The sequence below is a fragment of the Mytilus galloprovincialis genome, chromosome 1 (genome assembly GCF_965363235.1).
Source record: "Mytilus galloprovincialis chromosome 1, xbMytGall1.hap1.1, whole genome shotgun sequence".
Lineage (NCBI taxonomy): Eukaryota > Metazoa > Mollusca > Bivalvia > Mytilida > Mytilidae > Mytilus > Mytilus galloprovincialis.
This window is the reverse complement of record NC_134838.1, coordinates 112938561-112953795: the sequence shown is the minus strand read 5'-3', so window position 1 is coordinate 112953795 and position 15235 is coordinate 112938561. Positions and strand designations below refer to the sequence as shown.

Below are 15235 nucleotides of genomic sequence, written 5' to 3'. Positions count from 1 at the left end.
GTTAACTCAAATTATTTACGTGTCTGCGCCTATGCATGTATATTGTAATTTGGCGGTTTATACTGAAGGCGGGCTGTTATTAATCAGGGATATGGTTCTTCTTGGTTTTAATTGTTTTACATTTTGACATCGTAGGGACTTAAAAATATAAGTATACAGTATGGGATTTGCTGATCATTGAAGACCGTTCGTTGATTGTACACATTTACACGTAAGTAGTCATACCATATTTGCATACACGTATCTTTTATCATAGAGCTGCAATCAGCAACATCATAAGCTTGGTTACTTGACTTTTATTGATATAAGGGAAGACACATAAATGAGTTTCGTTACTTGGGACAGTCGGAGAAACATGTTGATGTATATTTAAATCCGTTGTTCTTGTGATGATTTGGTCTTGTATCGTTGTTTTGTTTTATACTATTGTTTGTCCGTTTGTCTTTTTCTTTTTAAGACAAAGCGAGTATTTGTGACTTATGAAATTGAATGTCCCCCTCGTTTCCATTTGAATGGAACATAAAAAAAAACAACATTGAAATCGGATATAATAAAAGATATTGTAAGGATTTTTTGCAGGTCTACATGTTATTATGGTATAAAAATGATTTTACACATCAAAAATGTAATTTTCTTCACATAAAAAAAGTACATAAATTTGTATTTTGTAAATTTTTTTATTAATTATCAAAGTAAGTACTGATTAAGTCGTTTAAGCAGATAAGTTTACTCGAAAAATCATTCATTGCATTCCCTTGTGTGTAAATGATTGCGAATGAAATATTGCATATCTTATGAATATTGTTCAATTCAATGGAAATTAACAAAGCAACTATGTTGGGATACAATATGAATCTTATAACTAGCTAAACACTATAGTACGTCATTCTGGTTATATGTATAAAATCGCATACAAAAAAATGAGTGAGTAAACATGTGATTTTGTTTAGTGAGGGAATGTAAAATTACTTTTTGGCAAGGACAGAAAACTTTCATTTGTCTAGGTTTACGGTGCAAAGTTTGTTTCTCAATTTTTCTAAAGGAAAAATCATAGCTGGATTGTAAAATATATTAATAGGATGTCATTGCACGTATTGGATATACAATTGGGTAGAGTTTTAAGCTTCAAATATTTTTATATGTTGATATTTTGTTAGGATGCCCATATTGTTAAAAAAAAGTGTGTGTCGGATAGTTGGAAACAATAAACGGGTTATAAATTTCATGAGCAATACTAGTTGAAACATATATGCTTAAAGTGGATTAGGAAACAAGTTTTTCGACTAATAATAATCCCTTTACACTTTGCGGATACGAGTGCTGCCTTGTAGCGGCATTAGCCTGCTCTTTGTCGAAATCTGAAAGGGTGTCATTAACGTGCAAGTGAAATGGCTCTCTTTCAACACGGGTCAGCCATTTATCGTCCCCTTCCGACGGACTATCATCGTTTCTTCAAGACCATACTCACAAATGGTATCCATAAGTATACTTTTCCCCATTTTAGTAAATAAGTATTATTCAAAGAAAGTATCCGTAATAACAAAAAATTGACTTAAAAGAACTAATTTAATATAATGAATATGCTACAAAATTACTTTGAATGAATATAATCTTATTAACATCTCGATTTATATTCATAAAAGATTATACGTGCTGAAATGAGCAATATACTTCAAATAATTGAAATAACAAAACACTCTTATTTTTTAACCGAATTGTAAAACTTGTCTCTTTAAATACGCAATATAACCTACGATATTTGAAGAAAAAAAGTAGACTTCCCTTCAACTATAAAATTACATGACTAATATCACTCTGATTTGTGTGTTGATTTTGTATGGAAGTTTTAATAGAGGAGAAGCCCTTTCATTTACAATTGATTTCATGAAATGTTTGTATATTGCCTAATGTAATATTATCGCAGCACATCATTTATGACTTTTGACACGTTTGAACATTATTTTCCAATTATCTTTGAGGCACAATTTAAAGTTTCATGTAAATTGCACATGTTTGCAAATTAGCTTTCAACAGCAATGTGTAGCCCAGAAAAACATGTACTGGTATGACAGCATATAAAAATGTAAAATATCTTCTTTAAGGTACATTTTTTAGATTTTGTAATGTTCACTTTTATTTCAGTTCAAGAACTAAGTATGTAATTATGAAAATGGACGACATCTATAAGCTAAGCGATGTGTCACACAAACGTTGAAGTTATACGTTTATGTCACTTTTCCTCGTTCGTTTGTGAGGAATCTTTTCAACAGAATTAGAGTTCTATTGGTTTTGCATTCAATTATAGATGAATGAGCTATTTAAGCTTGCCCTAAATGAATAATTATGACACTGATGATAGAAAAAATAGTACGAATTAAGGTAGCAAATCATTGCACTTATGAAGATATATACATAAAAGTAGAATCAATATTATGCACGTTCTAAGATTTACAAGTTCGAAGTTCACTGGAAATTTGAGTAAGTCTCAAACTCCGTCAGGTATTCTATAACTGCTTCGTATATGAACTGAAACTGTTCCTGAAAAAGAAAGTAAACTAAATAAACATATGGCCTCATTACTACCTGTTAAAAGTCTTCAATTAGTTAATGTTTCAAATTTTTAAAGCTTATAACCAATAAACCAAATAATAGTATTATTCACGTATTTGTTCGTACTTTCTGCATATACCCTTTTTTTTTTATCAGGAACGCTCAATTCTAAATATTTGAAAGACAAGGCATAAATACGTAAAGAGATTAGTGACCAAAAAGGACACCAAAATACCTATTTATTAATCATGTCAGTACTGTATGTTTTATTCCAAGGTCTGTTATGCTGGTTTCGAATCAAAAGCAAATAAGGCCGTGTTCACATTGACCTAAACTCGGTGTTGTGTAAGTGTAACTCACACGTAAACTAAACAAAATTACGTTCCCATTAATAAAACTCAATGTTTACATGTAGTGTAAATCATGTTTTGTCTACATGCAGTCGATACTCGATGTAGGCCTTGTGTAGATTAAGTGTACACAAAACTAGGCATTTAAAACATTAGTTTCACCATGCATATTTAAGGAAGAAACGATTTTTTTTAATAAAATTGATATTTATAGCAATTCTTTATGAAGTTCTTTACAGAAATATTTGTCTCAACTTGATATATTTATTTGTTTTGTTTAGAAATAAAACTTAACGTAGCTTTATTAAGCCCTTATCAAGACTCAAATCAGCATCATTGCCAAACACATAATTCATTTGAAAATTAAGGTCTTTCCGAATCGACTTGACTTACACAGAAATATTTGCCACTGGTCTTTACTCAAACAACGATTCACTCATAAATGCATTACTTAAAAAGTGTGAGGTAAATGTATTGTTTGTCTAGTATCTGGGATCCGTGAAATTACACTTAAAAAGTAAAAAAAAAGAAACATTACCCCTTCCTTTGCCAAATACTTCTTGGAGAAGAAATACCATTTGAACAAACAGAAAAGATAGAAATATAGTGATCCCTAATATATCCTTCTTCGTCTGTAAGCACGCTGTTGCAGCCTACGTTTTCTAATGTTTAATCGAGACATCTTTAGTATCTTTAAACTACTGCAAATCATCAAAATGGCTTTCATAAAGAAGCAACCACTTAACTTAAAAAAAAGGGGGGGGCATTTTGTTTAATTATCAGAATTTTGCCGCTCAAACGTTTTATTCCGGTTTTTTTTTCGATGCTGGTAATCAACTTTTTTCTCTTCAACATTTAACACTATAATGTGTGGGGAAACTCTTGATTCAGAATATTTTTTATCATCTGTAGAACCAGAATTGTTTTCTTTATCCAAATTGGGGTTCGGAATATTTCCATCCCCCCTATTTAGAGTCAAATGGTCGTTCCCTTGCTGCTAGAAAAGTTGTCCGAAAACGTTTCATTCGATTCTACGTAATAAACATTTTTAAATGACATAGAGTTTACAAATGTGAACAAATCTTATGTACAGGTAATTAAACAAGGTGTATAGATGTGAACAAATTTAATGTGAAACCAATGTCCAGTTCATTAAACTAATTGTAAACAAGTTTACTGTACATGGAATTTGGTGTGAACACGGCCTAATATTCAAAAGAAGTGTTTAGACATAAACAAATAACGTAGATAACTTCTGTCTTGAAAGCAAAGAGAACAACAAAAAAGGATAAAACCGCGTTTATTAATTCAAACAGTGTTTTCTTTAAATTCATTCTTTTTGTTCAAATTATGAACTTTGTATAACTTGATTCATATGTCAATTACAATTTGAGTTTGTGTCGTATTTGTTTTTACGAATAAGGAAGATATGTTTCAATGAAACTAGCTAACTTAATAGTATATGTTAGTTATACTCACGTAGTTTGGAATGATCTGTGGTCTTCTATTTCTCATCTGTTTGATAATGTGTTGTATGTCGACATCTTGTTCTATTCTCAGTCGTTCTATAACAGTCGCCAACACACAGTATAGTCCACTCTTGTCACAACCATTTCTAAGCGTATAAAATTAAAATCAAACTTTTTAAAAGACTGTAGAAAGGATGTTTTAAAGGTGAAAATACTACAGAAAAGGTTGTTCGTGATGCATGTTTTTACCATTTTAAGAATCTGAATACTGATGAAAATGATGTTGATGTTTATTTTGTCTGAAAAAAATAGTTTGTATGATACTGTTATAAATCAGTCAATGAGTGGACAAGAAATTGTTTATGCAATTAAATCTTTTTACAAAAAACACAAAGCATGTGATGACCGTATGCTATTGAATGATTTTTTTAATCATGCTACGAGTAAACTTAGGCCTGTCTTTGTTAACATTTTTGATTTGATCCCGAGTCTTGGTCACAGGGTTTTATCTGCCCATTTTATGAAAAGTAAAGTGATCGTGCAAATGTTGATAATTATCAAAGGATTTCCACTGTGACCATATTTATAATTTAAAATGTCTGAATTATTGTATCTAATTAGTATAGATTGTCTGTTTTTTTGCGAGATACGTTGAATTTGCCGATGTAGAATTTGAAACCCGTTTTTTTCAAAAGTAAGGATTTAGTATAAATGGTTAAATATTTCACAGTGATATCTTACCATAGCTTTGTTTAACCTTGTTTATTTACTTTTGACCTCAAATATTTATCCCTATAAATAACTTTACGATATGCATTCAGGTATCGCATCTCAAATTTATTCGTTCATAGTGTGATAATCTACGTTTTTTGATTGAGTTAAGCCATTAAATTGATTTTTTATCGTATGTTTTTCTATGTTGTAATATTATATTATTGTGTCAGTAAAAGGGAGTAGGTTTGGTACCATTAAAACATTTAGTCCGGCTGCATATGTTTGCACCTGTCCCAAGTCAGGTTTCTGATGTATAGTAGTTGTTGTTTGTTTATGTAATTTATTTGGATTGAGAGTTGTTTCATTGGCACTCACACTACATCTTCCTATACTTAGTTAATTGACTAGATGTAAGGAAAAGAAATTGGACCCTTAGAGAGAAACCCAATCTTGCGTATGATAATATCCCCAGGGTAATCGTCCCTTACTGAATCAATCTGATTTTTCTTATCAACTTGCTTATCGGTTATTTTATCATTACCATACAACTTAAACTTACTTACACAAATAAAAATGCAAGAAGATACTAGATGATTTTGTAAAAAAAAATCTGATTTTGGCCAAAAAGGATTTTTGTTTTCTGATATCTGTAGGCCATTATATTTTTTAAACTTTGAAGGTTATAAATAAACTGTTATCACAGATATATGTCTCGCCTGTTTGTAATTTTGATGAGATAAATTAAAAAAGCTAACTTTAACATGTAAGTTATGCAAATATTCAAAGTCGATAAACCATGACTGAAGGTACATGGCTAAACAATTTCCATGAAAATGAGATGTACCAATGCTATTACAACTTCATACACACCATTGACAAGTCATCCCCTTTAAACAAACCTAAACATAAACATTAACTTGTAAATTATGTTAAGGTTTCAAAGTCAATGAACCATGATGAGGTTGAGGGGCTATGTAATCTCCATGGAAACGATAATTACAAATGTTAATAAATTTGCATAAAAATATCATTGACTTAGCATTAGCAGTTCATCTCAAACTGATCTAGACACAAACTAATACATGTAAACTCAGCAAAAGTTTCAAAGTGAAAAGACCATGACTAAGGTAGCAGAGCCAAATAATCTCCATGGAATTGAGATATACCAATGCTTACACAACTGCATTACCAATATCATTGACAAAACTCTAGTGGTTCTCCATAAAATGACCTAATTACAAACGAAAACATGTTAACTAAGTAAACGTTTCAGAGCCAACAGACGATGATGAGGGGCAGGGTAATTTAGTTTTCACGGAAATGTGTGACTGCTAATACAACTGCATACCAAATATTATTGACAAACCGCTTGTGATTCACCATAAAATATACATAATCACAAACATAAGCATTGCTGACTCCGACGCCAACGCCACCAGAAACCTAAATCTTGCTTTTTGACTCCGTCAAGTCAAGACAAATATTGATGGTTAAAGAATAAAATTGAAAGAATTAAAGAACATTGTTTCTTGCAATGTTTGAAAAGTCATAAATATAACGATGACATTTTTCCGAATTTGCATTTTAACAGATACTTCATGCTTTCCCGCTAATGTATTGCCTATAATAACTTACAAACAGTGAACGAGGACAGGACCAGCTCCTCTGTTATTACTATGTTCATCTTCTGTAGCAGACAGGAATGACAACATGTCGTTTGCAGATCCAGGAACTATCATATTTTCTTCCCAAAACTTCGCTTTAAATAATTTTACCTGTCTCACCTTCTGAAAATATTTTGTATATATATATATCACAGAGGTAATTCATTCAATGAATAAAGTTTTTTCGAGGTCAGTTAGATGCTTTAAAACGAAAGGATGAGTTAAAATTATAAGAATCATTATTTCGTCCATTTAAGTGCACATAACACGAAATTGCCAATCGTTTCATAGTTTGTGAACTTTCACCATAAAAATATTAATGCAATGATTAATGATGTTAATTAAATCACCGTTATTATCAGGGTTTTATATGTTCACCTTTGCAAACTTTTGATACCAGGTGTTCTTAATGAGAATACTTTTTAACCTAAACTGCACCTACGGGAAGTCGTTTTATGTACTGGTCAAATAAAACGTTTACAATGTCGAAAAATCTCATGTATACAAATTAACTGTTTAAGAATATGCGTATAGGCGAAAAAGATTTTCGGGTAGAATGGCGTCGCAAAAATAACCGGTTTGAAGCACATAAGCACATTAGAAAGTTAGAAACATAATACCAGAAGAAAATTTTATCTTAATTTTTAATACAACAAATGGAAGTTGTTAACGATGTTTACTGGCTATACAGCCTTTGCACGACGTCGGTGTTGAATCAAGGTGAATTATATATGTTTACTATAATTCAGTTTAGTATCACTACAAACCATTAAAGTCTGAAATGGCCTATATCTGTACTCGACTGTACTGATTTTTACTCGACCAGTCTGAATTGGTCTGACTTTTACTTGACATTACTCGACCCCAGTCTGAACCGTACTTGACTGTACTGAATCGTACTTGACCCTTATCTTTGCCGTTGAAAATAGTCTGAACTATTACTCGACCAGTCTGAAACAGTCTGAACCCCATTCTCGACATGTACTCGACCTATTTTTCCAGTCTAAACCATACTTAACCCAAGGATTGAACAATACTCGATCAGTCTGAACCATACTAGACCAAAAAACCTCTACTTTTTTAACTGTTAAAATAAATTACTTTTTAACTGACATATATAACAACAGCCAACAAAATTTATAAAAAAATTAACCTTATAAAAGAAATATGTCTCTGATTATATTTAGGATAAAAAAAAATATATTATATATAAGTTCTATCAAAAAGGGATACAATTAAATAAATAAATAAAATTGTTTTTCTGATTAGTGGTGAAATATAAAGTATAACCTCTGCTTGGGGGAAAACTCATAAATAAGATCACACCTGGTCAGAGGTATTAAATTCAAAATAACATTGATTCAAAATTGCAACATCCTGTTTAAATTAAATAACAAGGCCTTTCGAATATAAATGTATGTACTAGATAAGTAATACACGAATTTAAGAAAATAGGGCTTTCTTTTTACCTGTAAAACACACATGTACTGAGGTAATTAGAATATATTAAAGTGCTTTATGTATGCCATGTTAATTTGACAAAAAAATACTTAAATTAATTGAAATTTTTTTTTACTGTTACTTTGGAAAACATTTCCTTTTTTAAAAAGGTTATCAAGGATTGCTATGGAAATTATATTATCATGATTATATTAAATTCTTGGTTTAATAAAACAAAACAATTAAGCTCTCATTTTTTTAAAAATTTATTAAGTTGTTTTCTATACTATTTTATATATATCTTAATAAAAAAAACATTCACTGCATTATTACCTGAACTCAACTGACGCCATAAATCTATACTAGGCTTAAGTTAATGGTGAAAATAATCCATAAAATACTTATGAAATATTCATAACATTTTGAATATTATTGAAAATATGAGTCACAATTAATTTTTTTAGATTATTTGATCAGCTTGTTTTATTTATATTTTAAAAGTTGATATATATATTATTATGTAAGAGTTGAAGATTATTGTGAAATTTTAATTTCAATACTGTATTGAATACATTTTTAATTTCAAGTTGTTGTTCAAATTTCATTTTTATTAAAAAAAATCCTAAATTGATAAAATTCAGTTGATAGATACAAAGAATAGGTCTAGGTTGGTTAAGACTTGGTCGAGTATGGTTCAGACTGGGTCGAGTACGGTTCAGACTAGGTCGAGTACTGTTCAGACTAGGTCGAGTACGGTTCAGACTCGTATAAAATGGTTAAGTACTGGTCAAGTACACATTCAGACTGTTAAGTATGGTTCAGACTACAGTCGAGTATTATCAAGTAAATATCAGACGAATTAAGACTGGTCGAGTAAAAATCAGTACGGTCGAGTACAGATATAGGCCATTTCAGACTTTTAATGGTTTGTAGTGTATAATAATACAGTAATTCTCTTCAACTATGTACTTGTTCGGCTTTATAACTATTTTGATCTGATAATTATAGGGATATAAGAAAGCAAGTTATAATTTGTGTTAATGACGATAAAGGAGAAATTTCTCATAAAATATTAGATAAACTTAAAAAGAAACAAAATTGGATCGCTGATTTATGTTCTCTTCGAAAAGCTTTACCCAAAAGTTGGATCAAAACATTAAAGAGTAATATATCAAAACATACTAAATTCTACATAAACAAGACATTGAAATATTTTGTAATGGATTGTATTACAATCTAGACAAAATTAAGTTTAAAGAAATTTATAATATTATAATCAGGTCAAATAAAGAGCTTCCAGTAGGTTTTTGCTCATGGAAAAACCAACTATCAGGCGAAAATGTTATTTATTTCATTAAGAAAATTTATCTTTTACCTTTCTTTTTTTAAAAGATAATAGATTACAAATGTTCAGATGGAAACTACTGCATAATATTTTAGCTATTAACCATAATCTGTATCGCTGGCAGGTAGTTAATAGTAAAAACTGTGAGCTATTTTTCAAATCTGATAGCTATAATCATTTGTTCTTTGAATGCACATGGGTAAAAAAATATTGGACATTACTACACAAAATATTTATGTATCTTAATATTGGTCAACATGTTTTTTTGTCTGAAAAATCTTTAAATGGGGTATAAAATTGAAGACGTTGATAATATGTACTTAAACGTATTATAACGATATCTCCAGGCAATTTTTATGTAGCAAAACCAATTGTCATCCAGCTCAAGCGTTTGCCGTGCGTATACCTTTACGCTACACGCACGTAATACATACGTTACAAGCGCTTTGAAAACGCTACAGATAAGTTTCGGTACGATTATGGCACGTTGTATACGCTTTAGGCTCGTTCGACTTTAACTAAAACGTATGCGGGTGTGTTTGTCACAAACGCCCCATAACTAAATCTCCCACACACACCTAGAGCACGGATTACCGTCCTAGATACGACCGGGACGCGTCTCAAATACGTTCAAGAGACTTTTTTCCTTCGTAGCGTCCATTCCATCTGCGTTAGACATACGTCATGCATTAGCCATCATAAGGTACTTGAACGCTATACGCTGGTGTGTGACGCCGGTATCATGTAAACGAATCGCGCGTCTGGCGTATCAAATTATAATCCTGGTACTGTGAAAATACTTTAATTCGTGGGTATCAATTTTTGTGGTTTGAGAAATATCTACATGTTCGTGGGTTTTTTAATTCGTGGATTTAAGTTTTTTAGAAAGAAAACAAAAGAAAAATTGAAGCCTTTTGAAACGACGGTTACACTTAGTCTGGATTTAAGGAAATTTCAAAGTAAACATTGACCCGTGTAAATCGTAGTGACATCACTAATTAACCTAAGATAAAGTGATCAACAGATTAAAGACCATCAAATCTGTTAATTACGTCATAAACATGTCAACTAAAGAAAACGTGCCATAAACCACATCGAGTAATGGCAGAACCATATTAAGTTATGACAAAACTATATCAAGTCAATACGAAACCATATCATGTAATATCGCAATATCATTATGTAATGACTATGCCATATTGAGTTATATCAAAACATCATTACGTAATGTCCAAATCATATTATGTAAAGACAAACTATCATCAAGTAATAATAGAACAACATAACGTTATATCAGAGTTCCACATAAGACAGTTGTGGCGTTCCATATCGGTCCTACGGAGTATTGGATATTAACTTTTCATGAATATAAAAAAGAAGATGTGGTATGATTGCCAATGAGACAACTATCTACAAAAGATGAAGGCCATACTGGTATATCATTAGAATTATTAGTTTTTAAAAAAATGTCCAAATATAGAACGTTCAAACATATGAATGGTTTTGTTGTTGTGAATACCCCTTTAAAAATAGATTAAATCACAATTACAAAAATTATCAGTAGAATGAAAATGCTAAACAATAATGTAATTTAACAGCTTTCCTCAACAAAAAAGGTATAAAAAATCAAATGAAAACATTAAAAAAGTTGAAATGCATATACACATTCTTAATGTAATAAATATGATATAACTTGCTTTGCATCTTCATATGATTCATAATTGGACGTACCTGGTTTTTGTATTTGCATGTAAGATCCAAACAAGTATACATGTTTCCATCACTTGTATTCGTTCTCGTTATGTTAAATGGACCAAACGTCACATCTTTATTACCTTCTGGCCAGTATACATTTGATAATTTCTGATTTAAAAAAAAATACCACGCTTAGTGTTATTTTCCTTCAAATGACATTTTTGAAAAATAATCTGTGATTGATTTGTCTAAAAATGACTAAATTAAACGCTCAAATTAATAGTTAGAAATAGTAAAATAAAGTAGATTTTCATTTGTTTTTACTTGCAATAACAAATATATTATTATCAAGCAATTTCATCTTTTAAAAGTTAAATAGTTATCAAAGATACCAGGCTTATAATTTGATACACCAGATGCGCGTTTCGTCCACATCAGGCTCATCAGTGACGCTCAGATCAAAATAGCCAGAAAGCCAAACAAGTATAAAGTAGAAGAGTATTGATGACTCTTGAGCATTGAGGATGTTAACGAAAATATGACAACATACCCCTTTTTGAATCTCCTTGTTAAGCATGACAATAGTTGGAATTTCGTAGTCATATACAAGTCTCCACAAATCAACAACAGTCGTCTCCAAAGGCATTTGTGTCACAATAAATGTCTGATTGTTTCTGTATCCCTATAATAATTAAAAATACATATATATTGTTTAAGGATGTACTTAGGTGAGGTTAAGAAAAAATGAAGAAATTAAGAAATTAAAAAGGATACTATAAGCTGGTAGAGCATCAATTAAGGATAAAGATAAGCTAAAAATATTGATAGGTCATGGACTTCCTTTTCGAGATATTTGAGATTTAAAATATGGCGGGAAAAGGCTGATTCGGACTTTTACCTTATATTTGCATTGGTATTATTTGGGTCTCAAAACAAAAGAAAAAAAATTAAGAATCTTCTAAAATTTTGGTAAATGACCTTTCATGAGCTATTTAGTCTTATATGAAAAAATAAATGGGTGTTATGGGGCAAAATATTATACATTGTATTGTATGGAAAAACACCAAGGAGTCCGAACATTTGACACACATTTCAAAACCTTACCTAAGTACATCCTTAAGTAGGTGTGTTAGCGTTCAGGTTTTAATATTTAGACAATGAAAACTTTTACGTTCATTACCATTTCTGTAGACCTGTGTTTCTCATTAGCGAATTAATTCTTAAATTTGGTGCAAATTCGCACGTCTAAAAACCTAGCAAGTGACAGCTAATTGTTTGTTCACATCAGAACTGGGTTGAAATTTTGAAACAAATTCACTTACAAAGCCCTTTATAAACAGGCCACTAACGTAGCACTTCTATATTTTAATGAGCTCTATGCAATAAGTTCAGATACATTAGAATTTTTTTTTCTAGATAGAGACGAGGAACTTTGTAAATGTATTTTGAATGTTGAAGTTCATTCAGAATCACCTCATACTTTTATAAACGTGTTTTATTCAAAACATTACAGGCCCCGAATTCATGTATCCCGTATCGATTAGGATAATAAATGTTAAATACAAGTGTAAAGGGGAAATATTTTGATTTTTGCTACAAGTTTTTCATATGATTACCTAATGAGCTACAAATGATCATATAAGCGTTATAAATGATTGTGATACTTTTTCATTTGCATTAATTTGCTTCTATGACCGTACCGATTATGTTGGTATTACTCAAGTTATTTCACTTGACTGGGCGGAATCTAGCCGGTTCGCTCATAATAAACCAGTCCATCTTAACATAGGTGTTTTAGGATAAACTCATCAATAAAGTGTGCAATCATTGTTTTGTAAATTCATTTGATGACAGTGATAGGTGATTAGAAATCAGTAATAGTTATAACGGCAATCATCCTTATCACACACATCTTCAAATAGACTGTCCTTATGCAAATTAAAACATAAACTCCGCCCGATCAGTTGAAATAACATTGGTAATAACTAGCTCTGTTATCTTAGTTAATTTTTCAAATTCACATTTTTCCAAACGAAAAACAATAAAGTTATTAAAAAGGACAACATCATAAGGAAAGGTTCGTCTTGTTTACGAAAATTATTTAAGACTTCAATCGGCACACGATTCTGTTTTACATTTATTTTGAATTCATAAAGCATAATCTACAAAATATTTCTTCAATAGAAAATCTTTTATAATTGAATATTTGGTTTCATTACAGAAAGTTGCCGATCTCGGCCTTAATAATTCATTAACACGGTACATGCAGTACATGCAAAATACGTGAAGTTATAGACATGCAATACAACAATGTTTAATTATGTTTACATATTATTCGTGTGTTTCCATTTGTAATTCTAAGCTTTGTAATAAAAGTTGATTAATGAATTGATGTATCCATTTTCCTTTTAGAATCAATTAACACTATGTTACTTTCAAGTTTGTTTACAGTTTCTATCATCAAGTTTTTTCCCTCGCACTTGCGCTTTGCGGTTGCCTAAATACTAGAAAGAAGAATCATAGGCATAGTCGATGTATACTGAAAACCAATCGGCGAATTAGAGAATGGGGAGACTAAAGTCCAACAAAAGCAATATAGAGATTTAACTGTTTTTTAATTCTATGTATCGTATAACTATATGCTTGCGTTCAAATTATTGATTCTTACTTTTCAGCACTAATGAATCTACAATTTAGGCTTTAACGCTAAGACCTAGTCAGTTTACAAACCGGTCTGCTAAGATAGAAGTAATTATTTACATCTTTTTGTTCACGTGTTAAATGGCGCTACACAAAAATTAGGTTGTATTCAATTTACCTTAGTTTTAACAGTTTGATTTCGAAGCAAAAGAATCGAATTTATATTTTGTGGGTAAATTTCTACCAACCGTGGTCGAATGTCAGAAAAAAAAATATTCATAATGAAAAGAATTTTTGAAAGTAAGGTTTAGTGCTATAAAACCAGGTTTAATACACCCTTTTCTACATTTGAAAATGCCTGTCCTAAGTCAAGAATATGACTGTTGTTGTCCATTCGTTTGATGTTAAGCGATATATTGTGTTTTATCCTTTGACATTGCCATTTGATTTAGGACTTTCCGTTTTGAATTTTCTTCGGAGTTTAGTATTTTTGTGATTTTACTTTATACGATTGAGAAAATATATCGCTTAAAAGTCTTATAGAGGAATTATTGCAGAATTCGTTTACAAAAAGTATAATAATACAATCCGAGCATGCCGTGTTTTGTAGGTATATATATATATTGTCCGTTTGATGTACTTTTTAAATCGGTGTAAGAATAATCAAAACTGAAAGGGTTATTGAGTATATAATAATTTCATTTCTTTCCCTCAAAAGTGTTTACCTTAAGGAAGATAAACCGAGGAGTGATGTACCTAAATTTGAAATATAAAGTAAACTGAAAAAAAAAAAAAAAAATTTTCAATCTTTAACACACCCCTCCAAATTTCGTGTTCTACTGTATTAATTTTTGTAGACAAGTCGCATCTAAACAGAATCAGATTAATCTGTGGCTTAGCGGCTTATCCAACTTTCCGCCCTGCTGTTATGGTAAAAACCTAAATATGATCCTCATTAAATTGGATCCCATCATAGTCACTAAGAAGGCTAATTTTGGTTCATGTATATGTTTTGGAGTTTAGTGTGACGTTAATTTTCTTTGAACATGTACACAATGTTATTTAGGGGCCAGCTGAAGACCACCTCTGAGTGTGGGATTATTCTCGCTGCGTTGAAGACCCATTGGTGGCCTTCGGCTGTTTTCTGCTCTTGCGGAATTTTTCAAAAGGATTAAACGGATATTTGTAAATTTTATTTTATTTGTATAATCCGCAAAAAATAGTATAATCTTATCAAAGTCTAATATCTACATTAAAAAGAAATACTTACTGGTAGAAATACTGCATTTATATACTCATTACGTCCATCTACAGCTGTCGATAACAGTGGCATCTCTGATCCAACTTTAAATATAACAAGCTAATATT

The 15235-nt window shown here is 30.9% G+C and overlaps 1 protein-coding gene across 1 annotated transcript in view; it reads right to left on the bottom strand.

The window, feature by feature from the left end:
- Positions 1-581: 581 nt before the first annotated feature.
- The window catches only part of LOC143052083 (receptor-type tyrosine-protein phosphatase epsilon-like), a 109498-nt gene continuing 94844 nt past the window's right edge, over positions 582-15235 (bottom strand). Inside the window, exons 18-23 of the mRNA XM_076225052.1 lie at positions 15138-15211; positions 11778-11909; positions 11264-11395; positions 6719-6870; positions 4380-4515; positions 582-2538 (exon numbers count right to left, since the gene is read on the bottom strand). Of these exons, the coding sequence (XP_076081167.1) occupies positions 2464-2538; positions 4380-4515; positions 6719-6870; positions 11264-11395; positions 11778-11909; positions 15138-15211 (701 nt within the window). The 3' untranslated portion in view covers positions 582-2463. The remainder of the gene's footprint in view (positions 2539-4379; positions 4516-6718; positions 6871-11263; positions 11396-11777; positions 11910-15137; positions 15212-15235) is intronic.